We start from the raw sequence: 18,200 nt of genomic DNA on the forward strand, positions 1-18,200 counted from the left end.
TCTGACTCTTGAATTTTTACAATACTTTCCTGGTTTACTGCTTGTCAGGGACTATTTTGAAGCTCTTGGAGTAAAGTCAGACTTCAAGGTCCTATTTTTGTGAAAATCAAAAATTTAATTTTTCCCTGTAGAGTTAGCACAAGGATTGCGGCCATTTTGAATTTAAAATATTCTTAAATTTAGGATAATTTGTTTGAAAAAATAAAAGAAAATTTGCACAGTTTTACCCCCGATTTTATTTCTTGATTTTGAAATGTTGAAAGTTTACTTGAAGACTTGAAGACCATTTGGCAGAAGTTTTTAAGTCTTTCAATTCTTTTCCCCATGGTTCTTTTTTTCTCATTTCACAGGATTATCTTGGTGAACGTTGCTTTACACCTGATTGTGATGCTGTCATTGTATACATTGTTATATTCAGTCAGGATGGCTTAAAACGCACAGAAGTAAGTTTCTCTTTCATCATTGGTGTGATTTGCATGTCGATGGTACATTATATTATAGTTTCAGTCTTATGAAAGAAAAAAGAGAACTATTTGTGGAGCAACTAGTACTTTTACTCTGACTGTCTTGTTTTTTGTGAAAATTAAAAACAAAATTTTTCCTTGGAGAGTTTACATGAGGATAGCGGCCATTTTGAATTCCAAATATAGGTGTATTATAGGCAAATTTCTGTTTGTTGTATCAGTGTCACTATAACCTGTCTACAGAAGAAAGAGAACAATCTACTGTTGTAAAAATGTTCAAAGTGTGACAACATCTGGCGTATGCCACATGCCATTTCTGGTTGTAGAGATTAGCATATGTGTTTTGTTCTACACTAATATTTCTGCTTCATCACAGTTCACTGGCGAAAAACCTGAAAGAAAACCCAAGAATGCGGCAGCCAAGGCTGTGAAAGTGAAAGCTTATAGTGAAAAGAAATTAGAAAAACTTCGACGTAAAAAGGAAATCAAGATGGAAAAGAAGCGTCTAGCAAAAGAAAATTGTAACAAGCAAAATAATGATGATAATGATGATGATGCTAATATACTTGAAAGTGAGTTGTTGCTTGGAGCAAGTGAGTTTATTTTTGTTGTGTCTGTGTTCAAATCTTTCTCAGAACTTTGCATTTGCCACTGTATTTGATGTCACTCATGAGATGCAAGGTCAAGTTTGCCCATAACATGTATTATGAACATGCGTTTGTAATTTCAGAAGTCCAACTTTGCAGTAGATGATAGGATTGAGTTAAACAAAGCCATAAACAATGGGATTTGGTCAAATGTTGCCATAAACCATAGGATTGGGTCAAATGTTGCCATAACAATAGGATTGGTCAAATGTTGCCATAAATAATAGGATTGGGTGAAAAATAACATAAATAATAGAATTGGGTCAAATGTTGGGTCAAATGTTGCCATAAACAATAGGATTGAGTCAAATGTTGCCATAACAATAGGATTGGGTAAAATGTTGCCATAAACAATAGGATTGGGTCAAATGTTGCCATAAATAATAGGATTGGGTGAAAAATAACATAAATAATAGAATTGGGTCAAATGTTGCCATAAACCATAGGATTGGGTCAAATGTTGCCATAAATAATAGGATTGGGTCAAAAATACCATAAACAATAGAATTGGGTCAAATGTTGCCATAAACAATAGATTTGGGTTAAATGTTGCCATAAACATTTAGGATTTGGTCAAATGTTACCATAGACAGCAGTATTGGTCAAACAATGCCATAAACAATAGGATTGGGTCAAATGTTGTCCTAGACAATAGGATTGTGTCAAAAAAGGCGAAAACGAGGCTGCACCAAGGAGCAAGTCTGGTCGTTTCGTTCTGCGATTTATTGGTCTTTCAAGCCGTATACTACTCTTTATATCGACAAAGACTTTGTCTAAGAACACATCAATACACCGACGATCCGGTGAGTAGGGATTTCTGTAAGAAATCATTGTTCGTGACGAAAATTTTCGTGGTGAAGTTTCGGGCAAGTCAGTCAAGTTCAGGAAGACTCGACATTGACAGAGACAATGGCCTCCAGCCAGAGTTACGCAAGCGCGGTACATGCAAATGTACCCAACAATAGAAGTAGCGACAGAAACAGCGATGTGAAACCAGTGTTTTGAAACACTACGAAGCCATCTCAAGTGACAGTAATGGCCCAATTCTTTCCGGTCCGGAGCTGTATAAAGCGATGGCTGATACGATCGATCCATCCGGTATTACTGTATCCAAAGAATTAGGGGTCTGTGGCGGTTGTACGTGAAAGACAACGCCGATAGAATTATTCTCCTTACAGGCGGAATTAATGTGTGGGGGAAAACGAGCGAACTTGTACGATGAAAACCCCTTTATTTCAGCCAGAAGAGAGGCTTCCGATCGAGTGATAGTAAGAAATCTGCCGTTATCAGTGGACGACTCTGTCATACATGAGAAATTTACAGAACTCGGACTAAAAGTGAAGACAATAACAAAAGCGAAATGGAGAATAGATGGTAAATTAACAAATGTTGACAATGGTGATCGGTATGTGTTCGTTGAAAAACTGAAACAACCGATACCATCAGACTGGCAGATCAAGATGGGAGGATTTATTGTTAACGTTCTATATCGAGATAGATCTAGCTACCAGAACACTGGGAGTTCAAGTAGCACACCTTTCTGCTTCAAATGCCTACAGTCAGGACATGTGAAAATTGAGTGTCGAAATGAAGTAGTGTGTAAGCGCTGCAAACAAAGTGGCCACATTCAAACAAGGTGTCCGATGTACAGCGCAGAAATTCCACGCAGGTGATAAGTGGAATGGAAAGTGTCGACGAGAATGTTGGTGCTGTTCCCGCTGGTATGGATGTCACGGGCAGTGACGATTCCGTCGTGGGGCATGACAACAGTGCAGGAGATCTACAGCCGGCAAAAGACGATCACGCCGTGCCAATGAAGCAACCAAAAATCACTGACTTTGTTCCCAGCAAACCGAGGGCTGAACAGAAGGTAACAACAGCAGGCGCTTCGAACGATGCAAAGAGAAAACATGTCAGCACTTCAACAGAACTATCAACTTCAACTCAGTTATCTGACATTGAACAATCAGACTCTGACGCCGAAGATTCAGCGTCCTCGAGAAAATCAAAGAACATTCAAAGCAGAGAAAACAAGGCTAGAGAAGCAAAAAAGAGGAAGAGGAGATCGAGAAGGAGATAAAGGTGGAATGTTTCATTTTTGTAAAGTTGATTTTTCACATGTCTCTGAATAATTTGCATTTTTTATCCATCAACTGTAGAGGTCTAAGAGAAGTGGGTAAAAGAAAACAAATATTCAGATGGATGAGAGAGCAAAAGGCAAATGTGATTTTTCTTCAGGAGACATACTGGGATGAGTCTATTACGACACAAATCCAAAGAGAGTGGAAAGGGCTTTTGTATAATTCTTTTGGCTCTCATCACAGCAAAGGTGTTGCAATAATTATTGATGAAAGGATCGATTGTGAAATATTGAAAATAAAGTGTGGCGATGATGGAAGGAAAATCCTCATTTCCTTGAAAATTGATGATGAAATTTTGACATTAGTAAATGTGTATGCTCCAAACCAATACAAAGATAGAGAATCTTTTTTCACTTCGTTGAAAAGTTGGATTCACAAATATGGGAATACCGATGGTTATATTTTTGTCGGAGGGGATTTCAACACTGTGTTTGACCCCAAGTTAGATAAACATGGTACAAAGTCTCATTCATGTATTTCAAAGAAATTATTGAGTATTGTTAAATATTTCAAGTTATGTGACATTTGGAGAGAGCTGAATCCAAGCAAGTTACAGTACACTTGGAGACAAATCTCACTTGGTCTTGCAAGTAGGCTTGATTTCTGGTTGGTGTCAAAACAAGTACTTGCGTGTGTTGACTCTGCTGATATTCGACCAGCCGTAAGAGCAGACCACAATGCAATATCCTTAAAAATGTGTCTGTCTCATTTTCCTAGAGGACCTGGCTACTGGAAGTTCAACACAAATTTGCTGAAAGATGAAAACTATAAGATTTTAATAAGGGGTGTTATAAATGATACCATTAATGTCTATGGTGAACAGTGTGATAAAAGAAATTTACTCGACATGATTAAGATAAAAATTAAAGAAGCTAGTATGAAGTTTTCAAAAAGGAAAGTAAGAACAATGAAAAACAGACAAAATGTCCTACAAAGTGAAATAGCTAACTTGGAGGATACAATAATTAATCAGGATAATAAGGATTTAATCAAATCATATGAAGAAAAAAAGAAAGAATAGCGGAAATTTACGTAAGGCAGTTAAGGGGTATCCAGATCAGATCCAGAGTGAAATGGTACGAAGAAGGGGAAAGAAATAGTCGTTATTTTCTAGGGTTGGAAAAGAAGAGATATAGGGCAAAACAAATAAACAAATTAGAGGTGAATGGAAAGATAGTTACAAAATTAGATAAAATTCTAGATGCAGAACGAGAATTCTATCAAGACTTATACAAGTCGCAGGGAACAGACGAGAACGAACTTTTACAATATTTCAATGATATCAATATAAAATCTGGCCTCAAGAAAAGTGATGCTAGATCATGTGAAGGAATCATTACAGAAGAAGAGTGTACAAGAGCAGTATGGCAAATGAAAAACAACAAAACTCCAGGTCTCGATGGAATTCCAATCGAATTCTACAGGTGTTTTTGGGATAATTTGAAAACAATTGTTGTCGATGCTTGTAATGAGGGGTTTGATATGGGAAAGTTGCCAGCCTCACAATGTACTGGTATAATTACTTTGATACATAAAAAAGATTCAAGACTTGCATTAAAAATTGGAGGCCAATATCATTGCTTAACCACGACTATAAAATACTGTCGTGTGTGTTAGCAAACAGACTGAAAAGGGTTCTTCCAGCATTCATTTGTTCTGACCAAGTTGGGTACATCAAAGGAAGATTTGGTGGGCAAAATGTTCGAGTGATTGAAGACCTCATTGATTCTTTGAAAAGGAAAAGAGGGGAGGAGCGATTTATTTCTTGATTTCTGTAAAGCTTTCGATACAGTTGATCACAAGTTCATGTTTCATGCATTAGAAAAATTTGGTTTGAAAGTCATTCATTAGATGGATCAAGACAATTTACACCGACTGTAATAGTGCTATTGTAAACAATGGTTGGATCACACCAATTTTTAAGGTTGAAAGAGGCATTCGACAAGGATGTCCGCTATCGGCTCTATTGTTTTTAATAGTTGCTGAAGTCTTAGCACAAATAATAAGAAACGATAATAGCATAGGAATTAAGGTGAAAAACAAAACAATTAAAATAACCCAGCTGGCTGACGATACACAAGTCTATATTAGCAAAGAAAAGTCGTTGGCAAGGGTGCTCAATCTAATTGACCAGTATGGAAAGTATTCTGGTCTCAAATTAAATAGAGACAAGTCAGAGGGACTAAAATTGGGGACATGGAAAATTTAGATAGTCTTGGTTTTATTCCTTGGCCGGAAAACCTATTAAGGCCCTCGGGGTTTACTTTGGTCATGATGAAAGTGAAGTGTTAAAACTTAATTGGGACAATAAAATTGAAAGAATAGAAAGTATGTTAAATAGCTGGAGGAAACGATATCTTACCGTATTTGGTAAAATAACGATTCTAAAAAGTCTTGCAATGTCAAAAATTACTTATCTAGCCTCGATGATAGAAACACCAAAATATGTGGTCACACGTTTGAACAATTTATTTACGATTTTCTGTGGGACGGAAAAAAAGGAAAAATTAAAAGAAGTATAGTTATTAACAAATTAGAAAATGGTGGGCTTCACATGATTGACGTCGAGTCACTAATAAGGCACTGAATTGCAGATGGGTCAAAAGACTGATTAATGGTGGTGATGACACTTGGAAAGCAGTTGTCAATCTTTACTTTGAAAGGTTTGGAGGTGTTAAGCACATTTTTACGCTCAACCTGGACAAACGAGCGCTCAAGTTCATTACAAAACAGCTGCCAAATTTTTACAAAGAAGTGTTACATAGTTGGTACGAAATAACAATGAACGACAAAGATATACAGGTGAAACCAAACATAGTTGGAGAACAAAAAATCTGGGGAAATCGTTTTGTAACAAGTGATAAACAGGTGTTATTTTTCAGAGAGTGGATTGAAGCTGGTTTTATTTACGTTGCAGACCTTTTTATAGATGGTAATTTTATTCATCAGGACCATGTAATAGAAAAACTTTCAGACAAGAAAAACTGGATTGTACAATACCTTACAATTAAGAAAGCTATTCCACATCAATGGAAACGATGTATGAATTTGTTAAATAATAATTTACTTGTCAATAGACAAAGAAGACCAATAATGATAAAGAATTACCAGGGAAAATATTCCGACATATATGATTTTTCATGTAAAGATTTCTATTGGGTGTACATAACAAAAATCACTGACGACTCGTATGCAAAGGTAATTTGGGAAAATCAGTTGGGAACAGGCTGTGATTGGAGTACGATTTGGAATGTAAAGGTGAAAACTATGACAGTTAGAAAATATGCACAATTTAACATTTTTCTCTTGTATAATAAAATACCACACAGGCACAATCTATGGAAATGGAAGAAAGTTTACTCACCTATGTGTGAATACTGTAAGCACATTGAGAATTGTCAGCATTTTCTTTTTGAATGTATCTTTGTGAAAGACTTTTGGAAATATGTTGTACAGACAATCAATAGAATTTATAGAATAAGTTTGAAGTTATTGTGGAAACACATAATTTATGGATATTTCCTGAAACAAAGGAATCTAGAAGATTTGAATTTTATAATAATGGTTGCAACTTTTTCGGTATATAAGGCGAGAGTGATCAACGAAAATAATATTCAGAGATTATTAATTGAAGAATTGATTTGTAATAATTATTCAAAGAAGAGTAAGGTCATTTCAAAGTTTCTTAATGACTGGAAATGATATTGTTATACCCTTTTTGTTATGAAATAAAGAGTATATTATTTGAAAAAAAAAAAAATAGGATTGGGTCAAACAGTACCATAAACTGTAGGATTTGGTCAAAATGTGGCGCTGAAAGAGGGCACTATAGTGATCTCCACACTTTGAAAAACAGAGGGGTGACCCCCCATATCCCCTTATTGAGACCGTGTACTAGACAGTACAAAATTACTGATATTATCACATTTGTCAAAGTGTATTTTCCTATGCACATGAATTATACACATATACCCTTTGAGTGCCAAGGTAAATTTTTATCACCTTTACGCCAAAGTAAATTTTTATCACCTTTATTTTTTTCCAGATTTTTGCCAAAAGTTTGAAAAAAAGTTTAGCCAATGAAATGTGATGTCCGTTTTGTCAAAAATTATAAAAAAAATTTCAGAAAAATTCATAAAAAATACTAAAATGTTGCACTAAAATTTTGGCGGGAAAAATTACAGCACTCAAAGGGTTAAATTAACCAAATATAGGTCTCACTAATTTGCAAAAGAAATTGATATGTTGCGCCATCATACGTATCTATGTCAGCTGTAACTATTTCGGATATTTTTTTCTTTCTCTCTTTCTGTAGGCAATGCAAATCGGCCAACCTCTCTTCCTTTGTCTTCAGTTTCTAACAATGTGATCAATTCATCATCAAATAGTCCAGGAACACCAGATTCTCCAAATCAGCTTACTCCTTTTGAAATTGGATATGTACTCAAGAAAGAAGAAATTCAGGATGATCAGGCTTTGGTAAGTACAGTTTCAACATTATTTTGGTCAATACTGTTATGAATGTAAGGTCTAAAATGTGTCCTATATTTGACAATGTCAGTTTGCAAATCAGTTTAACCCTTTGAGCGCCAACGTCAATTTTTGTCGGCTTTATAAATTTTACTCTTGTCAATTTTTCTCAGATTTTTGCAAAAATTTTGACAGAAATCTGTAGCCAATGAAATATGATGTTCATTTGGTCCATTTGGTTCAAAATTATCAAAAAATTTCATAAACATTTATAAAAATTGGTAAAATGTGGCAGTAAAATTTTGATGGGAAAAATTACAGAACTCAAAGATTTAAAGTGTTGTGATTTTGAGAAAGTGATCCCTGTGCCTTGATATGAAAATTGCCGAAAAAGCGGTGATTTTAGTTACCACATTTATATGCAGTGAGACAGCGACTCATGAAGGGCAGGCATTCTCGTACATTGATCCACAACTAACTTTCTTCTGTGTACAGGGTGCTCATGCAAAACCAGTGAAAACAAAATCTAAGAAGAAGAAACAAAAGGTACAGTAGCATCATTGTTCGTTATCTCTCAAGCAGAGGGTTCAGGTATCTCTACACACTGTCTCATTCAGTTACAATGAATGGGTACAATTTCAATGGGCATCGTGTGCTCTATAGATGGAAAAGAAACTGAAATTACTTGCCCTGGAGTTATTTTACTTCAGTCATCCATGCACTAGGTGGCAAGCAGGAGTAATAAACTTTGAATAATCATACACCATATTATGGCATTTGATTGCAGCATTTTAGAAATCCTGTCCCAGTTCATTTCAATTTCCCTATCGTCGAAATAGATCTGATCTGTTAAAGATGCCATCTCTCTAGGTATCCATTATGCACTTGAACACTTGGATAAACCAAATAGAGATGTTAGAACATTGTTTGTAGATTTAGGAAATACCAGAATGTCCGTGAATTCCGAGGTGAACGTACGGAGAGGAACCAAAAGGAGAACTGATTTGGCAAAAAGTAGTTCATTGTACATTTTGTTCAGACTTTTGACAAAGGAATATGGGAAACAACTGTTCAAAGACCAACAGAATGTAACCTGTTCACCCCTATTCCGTGTAAGCAGGTCCACAATCACCATGGAGAACAATGGGTGTAGGGTCAAACCATGGTGGTCAAAGGGTTGAGCCATTAACCCCTTTACCCTTTGCAAAGGTTTAACTTTCTATTTAAAAAAAAAAATTGGACATACCAAAAATTTATGGTGAAAGGCTTTGTGCATTCTTGTGATTCTGGTTTAGCTTTTGATTATGTTTATCCTTTCACCACCATGGTTTTGACAAACAACATTGTTTTCTTAGGTCAACCTGGACCTATTTACATTGAAATGGGAGGTTGGGGGTGTGGGGGTGAAAGCGTTAAAGTTCATTGGAGTCACAAGATTGCTGAATTTTTATTTTGTTTCCGCAGAATGTACAGACCTTAGATTTATTTCTCGGGAAGAAACCAGGTGATGTGGATTTAGAAGATGAAGATGGAAGTAGGCAAAGGTAAACATTGAATGGCTGTGTGAATGAGGTAGCAGAGGATTCTCAGTCACTGTACCTGAATGTGAAAAAAAAATTGGCATTGATATCTGTGATGTACAGTAGGATTGAAATCATGGTGTCACTTGATGTGTTACAACACAGAATAAAATAATGATAACCTCTTTATCTCTCAGTTCATCAATAGAATTATCCCTTAAAAGATTTGTTTTTAAGTCCTGTCGCACCCCCTCAGTGTAGGGGTCCATCTTTGCCATAGAAAACAGTGGGATCGGGCTAAACCACGGTGGTGAATAGGCAAGAAGAGTACACTCTGGAGGGTTTGCTGATCACAAATATCACAACTCACAAACTATGGAATGCCATGTGGATATCATATTCCAACCCAGATGTTCTCCACACAGTGTTACCTAGACTCTCCACAGTCGCTGTGCTTTGTTTGTGCGCGCCCACGGTGGGCCTGCATTCGAAGGCTACGCTGTGCAGCTGTGAGCACGCGCAGCCAGACACAGCGACTGTCAGTTCTTGCAAGGATATGAATATTCATAAGGGTAGTGACGTCAAAAGCAACACCTATCTAACTGGGCGGAGAAAATTTTTACTAGTAGCTGGTAGACTTTATACGCAGTATGTTTTTATTTTCATTTTGCATTTTATTTGGCTATGGTACCTGTCATTTTTTTTTGATTAAACGGATTGTGTGCAGTTCTATAAAGTACCCGGATCAGGCAGAAATCCGACCGGTCGCTTGCAAGAACGTCCAGACCCTGGGATTCGCGTCGCGTCTCTGAAGGGCGCGCGCGTGTTCCAACAGGGAAGAGCGCGAATCGCAGGGTCTCTGCCAGACAAAGTGTTACCCTGAACCTAATATTTAACAGATTCTTTCCAATGCACATACCGGCCAGTCTAGAGACATGCACATTTACCCAATGGCCACTTGTTTAACCCTTTTAGCATCCATTTTTGTCGCCTTTACAAATATTGACCATAGTCAATTTTTAGCTCACATTTGGTTTACCAATGTGAGGTTATGAGCTGAATCAGTTCATTTGCATCTGATTTGCATGTCTGTATATTTGTGGGTATGTGCGGATGTATGTCCGTCACACACAAAGGCTCCCATACCGCCAAAGCTACCATCTCAGTATTTGGTGTACAGGTAGATGCAGGGGTTGAGATGTGAATTTGTTCAAATGAACACATCAGTGTCAAAAATGTGCAAATGAGGTAAGAAAAAGTGAAATCCTGCAAATGTACAGGAGGCATGCCATTGAGAAACAGGCAAACTCCACTGATCTTGACTCATTTCCTGTCATTGTTTATGAACTGTTACATATTAACTGACCAGCTGCAACCATAGACAGTAGATGGGGAAGACCGTTTATACTTAACTAAGAGGGGCTTGTTTCTGATATGCATGTTGCCAAAGTTGACCTCCAGTACCTAAAGTTAGACTTAATTACTTTTGTCATTCTTGTTTTTCTGGTTTAAATATTTCTTGTCGTTTTTCTGGTTGTACTGTGCAGAAATCATTGTCATAACATCAACGTAGAATTTTCCTCCACTGAACAGATAGAAACAACATTTATTGTTGATCATTGGTAACCCATACTGGTATATACCAATTCTGATCAAATTTGAGCGACACCGTATAATTGCGGTATTTTTTTTCAGATTTCTGCCAACATTTTGATAGAAAACTGTAGCCAATGAAATGCATAAGGTACAAAGTCCATAAGGTACAAAATTATCAAAAAAATTATAGAAAAATTCCTATCAATTGGTAAAATGTCGCACTAAAATTTTGGAGGGAAAAAATGACAACACTCAAAGGGTAAACTCTAACTCTAGCCCTGACTCGTAGAAAGTATAGGTTCCATGTGGTATACCGGTATACCCTAGGGTACCCATTCTGACATCAACAGAATGCATGATATTAGTTTTTACAGAATTGGAACATATATTGATGGTCATTTTAGCAGATTTTAAATTTATTTTTAATGTTTGATTTTGACTACTGTTCTGCAGATCTTTCAACATGCTAGATGAGAATTCTCCGTTTGCCGTTCCTGAACAACTGCTGACCGAGGCCGCTATGTTTGAGAGAAGGCGAATCAACCCAGTGATTGCTCCGCCTCCTATGACTGAAGAAGAGAGGAAAGCGGAAGAACAGCTGAGAGATTCGCTCTTCTCGTAAGCTTTATGCTTTTGAATTCTTCGTTGTATGTTTTTTGCCAAAGAAAGACCACATAATATTATAGCCCAAACATTGGTCTATATGCCTGAGGGCGGGTGACCATTTGCCTGAGGTAAGGAGGGCAAATGGTCTCCTGCCTCGAGGGTACGTGGTCCCTTCTTTGGGCTCTAATGTTTTTATTACATGCCTCTCTTATGTAAATTTCATTCCAAATTTATGAGTTTACATACAAATTACTATCATATACTTTATTTCCTTGTTAGATGAAAATCTGTTAAAAAAATGGAACGATTTTCGTAATCAAACGGCGCATTGATACCTTTAAATCACTGTTATGTGGTTTATAGAATTTTTTATGGATAATTTTGTAACAAAGGCAGTTCCTGTGTAAAACATGTAATTTTATCATTTTTAAATTCCAAAGTTGTGAAGTTGAAAATAGTTCTGGTTCACTTTCAGTCAAATGATGACTATGCGGCCCGCTATGTCATCGACGAGTTACCATTGAATCCCATGCTCTGGAGCATGCGACATTCGATTTATGAGGCATGTAATAAGTAATTATTGATGTTAACTCATTAAAGCCGCAATTTTCAATCCCAGGTTATCACATTAGTGGAGTTCTCCTCCCAGTCAAATACTTTGCCAGTATGATGTTTGATTTCTATAACATTAATTACACAAACTGATCTCAACTTTTTGTCACCTTTTGCTAATCCTGCAAACAGAGTTTATACAAGCGTTTGATTGACGGTCAATTCAAATCGCCAACGGTCATTGATTCCCACCACCAACGCTCAAATTTCCTAAAAAATCGTCTTCTGGTCGCGTTAGAATTTGAATATAACCACAGAGTTCAATCGGCAGCAGCTTCGGGCTTACCGTTTGGCAGTCTGTCTGCGTTTTTGCGGCCGGATAAAACTAAAAAGTGGCGTTTTCTGGAGCGTGTGCCCGCGTGTTGCCTGTTTGATGTCCACTTACACGATGAACGGCGCCATAGCTTCACGCCCTTTTAAAGGGAGGCTCCGCCTTTAAAACCATCCCACTGGAATAACCCTTTCATCACTTTGGTTTGACCCGATTCTATTCATGTTCAGTAGCAAAATTAGATCGCAACAGGAAGTAGGGATCAAAGGGTATATTACGGTAGGAGGAAGAAAATGTGTGCAAAATATTTCGAAATATAACGAAATGACAACTCCTGTAATATTAATTTTTAAACTAGACAACTTCTAAGCCAATGACCTCCCCAAAAGACTGACAGAAAATACACTGGACACATGTAAGTCTGTTCAATTGACTTACAAAAAGAAAAACAAGAAAATTCTGTCGCAATATTGTCATTTCAATGACAGTTTTTGCAAAAGACTTTGTAAAAGACACTGTTGAAAAATGCAGTCAAGAAATTGTCTCACCGAGCATGATTTCAAAAAGAAACAGAAATATTTCATCCTCCACTGTGTAGCGGTGGTACAATGTGTCCAGATAGGGCAAGCATACCTTAATAGCACAATACACCCATCAAGATTGACCCAAAGGGATGAATCTGTGTAAACTAGTTAAGCCACCTAATTACTGTCATGAGTCAAAGCCAAGAATGCTGTCATTCATCATTTTGGTAATAAATAAAGATTGATTAGCAAGAGAGTGAGAAATGAACCCCTTGCTATCTTTTTAGTCCCTACGGACATAGTCTCAGGGGACTTGTAGATTTGGTCCGGTCTGAGTGTCGATACGTATGTCTGTGCGTCCGTTCATGCAGATTTCTAAGAGATGTCTGGAATGATTTCTTACAAACACGTTACAAGGATTACTACCAATGTTATACATATGCAAGTTGATTTGTTTCGTGATACAGTCCAATATGACCATCATTTACGTCAAAGGCTTCAAAATTCACTGTGTGGGGACCATGTCATCGACAATGACATGTTCTAATTAATAGCAGATACTGTCTTTTTGATATACAGGTACTTTGCACAGATCTTAGAGAAACATGGCCCTCTGCAGGTGGAAGACCCAGTGCTAGTGTCGGGATTCTATGAAATCTTCCCACCAGAGGCTCACAAGTTGGTGACCCGTTGGGGCAACCTGTCAAATTTCCTGTTGCAGTCTTTGCAGTTTGCCATGGTGGATGACATGGTGTGTTTGTTGAAAGACTCTGTGAGGTGCCGCGAACTTGTCAGGCAGAAAACTGGGACGCCCAACCCTGACGGGAAAAGCAATTTGAAACCTCTGAACGGCAAAGCGCCCAGTGCTAGTGTGGAGAACACACAGGGGGCGGCATTTATAAACCAAAGTGCTAACCTTTCTTCTGAAAATTTTCCAAATTTATCTGCAGTGCATGCAGCAAACAAAGGTAGTAATGGCAAACGAACTAGTCGAAGTAACAACAGTAACCATAGCACCAGTAACCAAAGCATGAATTCAGCCATAAATCCTAAAATAGATGTGAAAACTTCAAATTTTCCTACCCTTGATAAATTGTCTGATATAGTGTTCGATGGAAGAAAAGGAAATTCAAAGGAAGCAATTTCTGAGCTCTCGTCTTTTGAAGCAATTGGAAATTCTTTCCGAGAAAGCAAAGGGCATGCAGATACCATGCCTGAGTTGGCATTGACAAAGGGGAGTAATGGCTCTGTGCCGTACCAGAATGTGTCAGCAGCTGAGCTGCCAATGGGCAATATTTCACTGCAACAGAGAGCTTCAAACCATCTGACAATGAGCACTTCACATCTGAAATACAACGCCAGTGAAGATATGAACCGCCTGGATAGGTGTGATTCGGGAATCCACGAAGAGACTCCCAATCCTGCTGAGGATAAGATTCCTAATTTCTCGCTGTCAGTTGCAAGCCACAGGGCAGAAAATAATTCAATTCCGGAAGAATGTTCTGAATGGACAGGGGGTGTTTCTGATATTAGTGATTTGCACCTTTCAATGCTGACATCTGGAGACTCCTTCCGACACAGTTACCCTCAGACTGGTAAACGGTCAAAGAGAGACTTCAGTGTACAAGTTGTCTTTAATCCTTATGTGAAGAGTATAGCTGTTAATACGGATGGCACTGCATTGTACAAGCAAAAGCAATTTGATAAGCTGTCAAGAGAAAATCATTATCTCCAGGTAATAGCAATTGGCCATTTAAAGCATTTTTGTTTTGTGTGAATAGGTAGAACCCAAGGTGAATGTAAATGCAGATCTTGTTTTTGATGTTTTGTCAAAATCAATTGTTAGTAATTTGTTGGTGAAGCAAAATTATCTCCAAGATAATGCCTGAAAAAGCTACATGCATTTGATATACTGGAACATTGTGTGTACAGTACAGCTTGTCTTGGGATTCAGGATGCCAAAGGTATTTTGATATCTTGCGAATTAGAATTTCTTGGTTTGGGATGTAAAGGTACATACAGACATTCATACATACACATGCACAGGCACACATACATGTATACAAACATACATACATGCATGCATGCATACATAACATAACATACATGCATGCATTTATGCTTACATACATAAAACATACACATGTACACACAACATAACGTAATATAACATAACATACATACATAAAAATGTATGATCAATAACATTTGGAAAACCTTCATATGCACAGATGCAACTGCAAGACAAACTAGATCAACTTGAACGGTCCAAGAATAAGTGTCAAGTTTTACAGAAAACCCTTGCAGATTCCAAGGATATGGAAAAGGTAGACAGTATTTTTCTGCAGAAAGCAAGAATGAGGGAATTGTCTGTGTAAATAAAATCTCCCAAAACGCAAACATGTGGAGTGTCCCCCTCTACCATGAGATCTTGAGATATTGATGTACACAGAGTATTGATTTTGGCAATCGGCACTGATTGCTACCTGTAATGTAACAGGACGTTGATTTTACCAACTGTAGGCTGGCTCTAGTTTGATATTTGATCCACACAATAAACATGATTTACATATACCTCAACAAACCTAAATTTCGATAGGAATATACACTCAGGTCCTACAGAATTTCATACCAGAAGTGCCTGAAAAGTTGAAAAGATACATAAAATTTTGCTACTTTCACGAACAAACAAAATATTGTACCGTGAGAGTGATGTCTCAAAATTATTTATTAGTATTTGATCACTATCTCAAACTCTCACAGTGGTGAGAAATTGATTTTTTACCCACAATGCATTGGAATATCATGTAGTTTGCCCCATAGCACAAGACAAAAGCTATATAGGGGACACGATCCCAGTGAGAGGATTATGAAGGTGTCATAGCCTTTTGTTTTCCATTGAAATTGCAATCTGGTAAGTACATTTCCTGGCAAGACAATATGATGCCTGACCCATGCCTTTACGTAGGCAAGAATTGCATATTCAAATCGCTAACCCAACAACAGGGCAAAAAAAGCTGGGGAGCAGAGTCTATAGAGGCACTTCTGGTCTTGTGCCATTGAATTTTCATCATTGCAGAAGTTTCTTTCGTTTTCTACTCCAATTGCAGTGGATTCATGCTTGGGGTTTGATTGTCACTCATGTTCAGTTTTGACAGTTTAGATCATAAAAACGAAACTAGAAATCCTTACATCAAAACAGTTTTTAAGTCAAATTTTCGCATAAACGTTATCTGTGCTGTTTGATGCATGAAAAACAACATTTACATCGTGAAGTAAAGGTATCCCATATTTTTCTCCAATATTGCCAGGTCCTACAAGCTACAAACAGAGAAATATTGCTTCAACATGATTCTGAGACTAGAAAACGTGATAAAGAAATCAAGGAGAAGAGTGACCTGATAGAAAAGTTACAACAGCAAGAGAAAACCGCTCGTGAGCAGAAAGAAAAGTATGTTTCAATGGAATTCTGCCCTTAACTAAAGCTGTGTGCTGGGAATCTGGTCAGAAATGGATAACAGTAATGTGACCAGTTAGCTGAGTAGTCTGACTAGAATCATATTACAGTAATGTAACAGTAAACTAAGGGGTCTGGCTAGAATCATATTTGAATAATGTAGTAGTGAGTTGGGGAGTCTGACTAAAATCACATTACAGTAATGTGCTGATGTGCTGCGTTCTCGCAAGGTTATATCTGATTGTTCAATTGTCACTATTCACAGCAACTTAGGGAGTCTTTTTTACTATTTAATTATACCGGTAAGATTCAGCCACTCAGATTCCTGCACATCAGCCGTAATGTGATTTTGAAGTGAGCTGGGGAGTTCCTCTAGAATCACATTATAATATTAAGTAAGATAGGTAGTCTGCTAGAATCACACTACATTATTAGTCTGTGGAAAGTGAGCAAGGGAATCCTACATTCATATCATAGCCTTTTGGCAAAATTTCTTACAGGCCATCCCGAGACAACAACCTCTTATGCTGCACAAACTTTGTCCAAAGGAGTCGTAGCAATGCTGCAAAGAGCAATCGATGCCACAAGATGATGTTTTGTGACATATAGTATGATGTCACTTTTTGATCTCCAACATCTCAGGTCAATACACTTTTGCCAACTAACCCTTGAGGAGAATAGAATCTCAGTAAAATTTGTGGCTTTTTTTGTGATTTTGGTTGAGAAATCGTCCCCATGTCTTCTTGCATCTAGAACGGCACGTAAGTTTGTGAATCGTACTCAGCATATTCCCACCTTATTCTTGTTTTGTTTTAGAGTTTCTACCAAACTTACAGAAAAGACTGAAGAAATCCAAAATATTAGAGGCATGCTGAAAACTGAAAGGTAAGCTTTTACTTCGGCAACTTTTGCCTTGCATTATTGATAATCAATAATAGCTGAAGGTATACATACAGTCACCAGTAATCTATATATGCCAATATATGGTCAAAGGGGCATTCCCAGGTATTCAAAATTCCCATGTGAGGGCACTGTTTTTTAAAGGTGGCCACCCGCTTAAAGTTATGGTAACTGTGGCAAAATTGGAACAGGTGACTGTATACCTTTAAGGTAAAATGCACCTGGGGGACAGATACTCAGACTCAATCTTTTACAATATTCTTTTGCCCTACCACCTTATTTTGATATGTCAATGTTTTGGTTTTGAAGACTGAAAAGTTACAGATACAGTCAGGTTCACAATGATCCTTTGTCAACATGCCTGTTCAGTGTATAGCCACAGTGTAAGTGAAGTTCTTTGAGTAAACTAAGTTTTAGCTGGCTGAGTTTTTTTCCCCTATAGAGATAACACAGGGATTGCGACCTTATCAATTTCAAATATTAGTAAATGTCAGATAATGTGTTTGTTTTTCCGGGACCAAAATTTGCCACCAAATTTTCAATCTTGATTTTGAAAGGGAACGTTTGAAAGTTTACTTGGGGAAAGTTTGAGCAAAGTTTCAATCTTTCATTTCTGAGGCAAGAACTATCCTAACACATATAAGCAATCTAGTAACCCAAAGTTGCTTCATATACTCCGCAGAAAAACATTGGTGCTTTGGTTGGGACTTAATTTCTTCAGTAATGTAATTTTCCAACTGTATAATAATAAAGACTTACTGTTAAAAGTGTTAATTATTGAATGTTGCATGAGGGCGCTCTACAATATACATCCAGGTGTCCCCTGCAGTCGCCTGTCAGTCTAGCATTGACAAGTTGTGTAGTGTTTCTCGTTTCTCCCATCCTCCCGCCCGAAGGTTCGTGGGGAGTGATTGCACAGTTTTAATAAATGCTCCCCACTTTTCACCCAAACCCTGTGTGTTAGTTTTATTGTTGTAATTATTAGAAAGATT

General features: G+C 37.4%; 1 protein-coding gene across 1 annotated transcript in view; it reads left to right on the forward strand.

Annotated features, from left to right (window-relative positions):
• The window catches only part of LOC139133338 (E3 ubiquitin-protein ligase TTC3-like), a 70,861-nt gene that overhangs the window by 50,713 nt on the left and 1,948 nt on the right, over positions 1 to 18,200 (forward strand). Inside the window, exons 21-30 of the mRNA XM_070699887.1 lie at positions 351 to 443; positions 841 to 1,057; positions 7,568 to 7,731; positions 8,218 to 8,268; positions 9,187 to 9,266; positions 11,292 to 11,456; positions 13,431 to 14,586; positions 15,083 to 15,178; positions 16,163 to 16,302; positions 17,125 to 17,193. Coding sequence (XP_070555988.1) covers positions 351 to 443; positions 841 to 1,057; positions 7,568 to 7,731; positions 8,218 to 8,268; positions 9,187 to 9,266; positions 11,292 to 11,456; positions 13,431 to 14,586; positions 15,083 to 15,178; positions 16,163 to 16,302; positions 17,125 to 17,193 — 2,231 coding nt within the window. The remainder of the gene's footprint in view (positions 1 to 350; positions 444 to 840; positions 1,058 to 7,567; positions 7,732 to 8,217; positions 8,269 to 9,186; positions 9,267 to 11,291; positions 11,457 to 13,430; positions 14,587 to 15,082; positions 15,179 to 16,162; positions 16,303 to 17,124; positions 17,194 to 18,200) is intronic.

The sequence above is a fragment of the Ptychodera flava genome, chromosome 1 (assembly GCF_041260155.1).
Source record: "Ptychodera flava strain L36383 chromosome 1, AS_Pfla_20210202, whole genome shotgun sequence".
NCBI lineage: Eukaryota > Metazoa > Hemichordata > Enteropneusta > Ptychoderidae > Ptychodera > Ptychodera flava.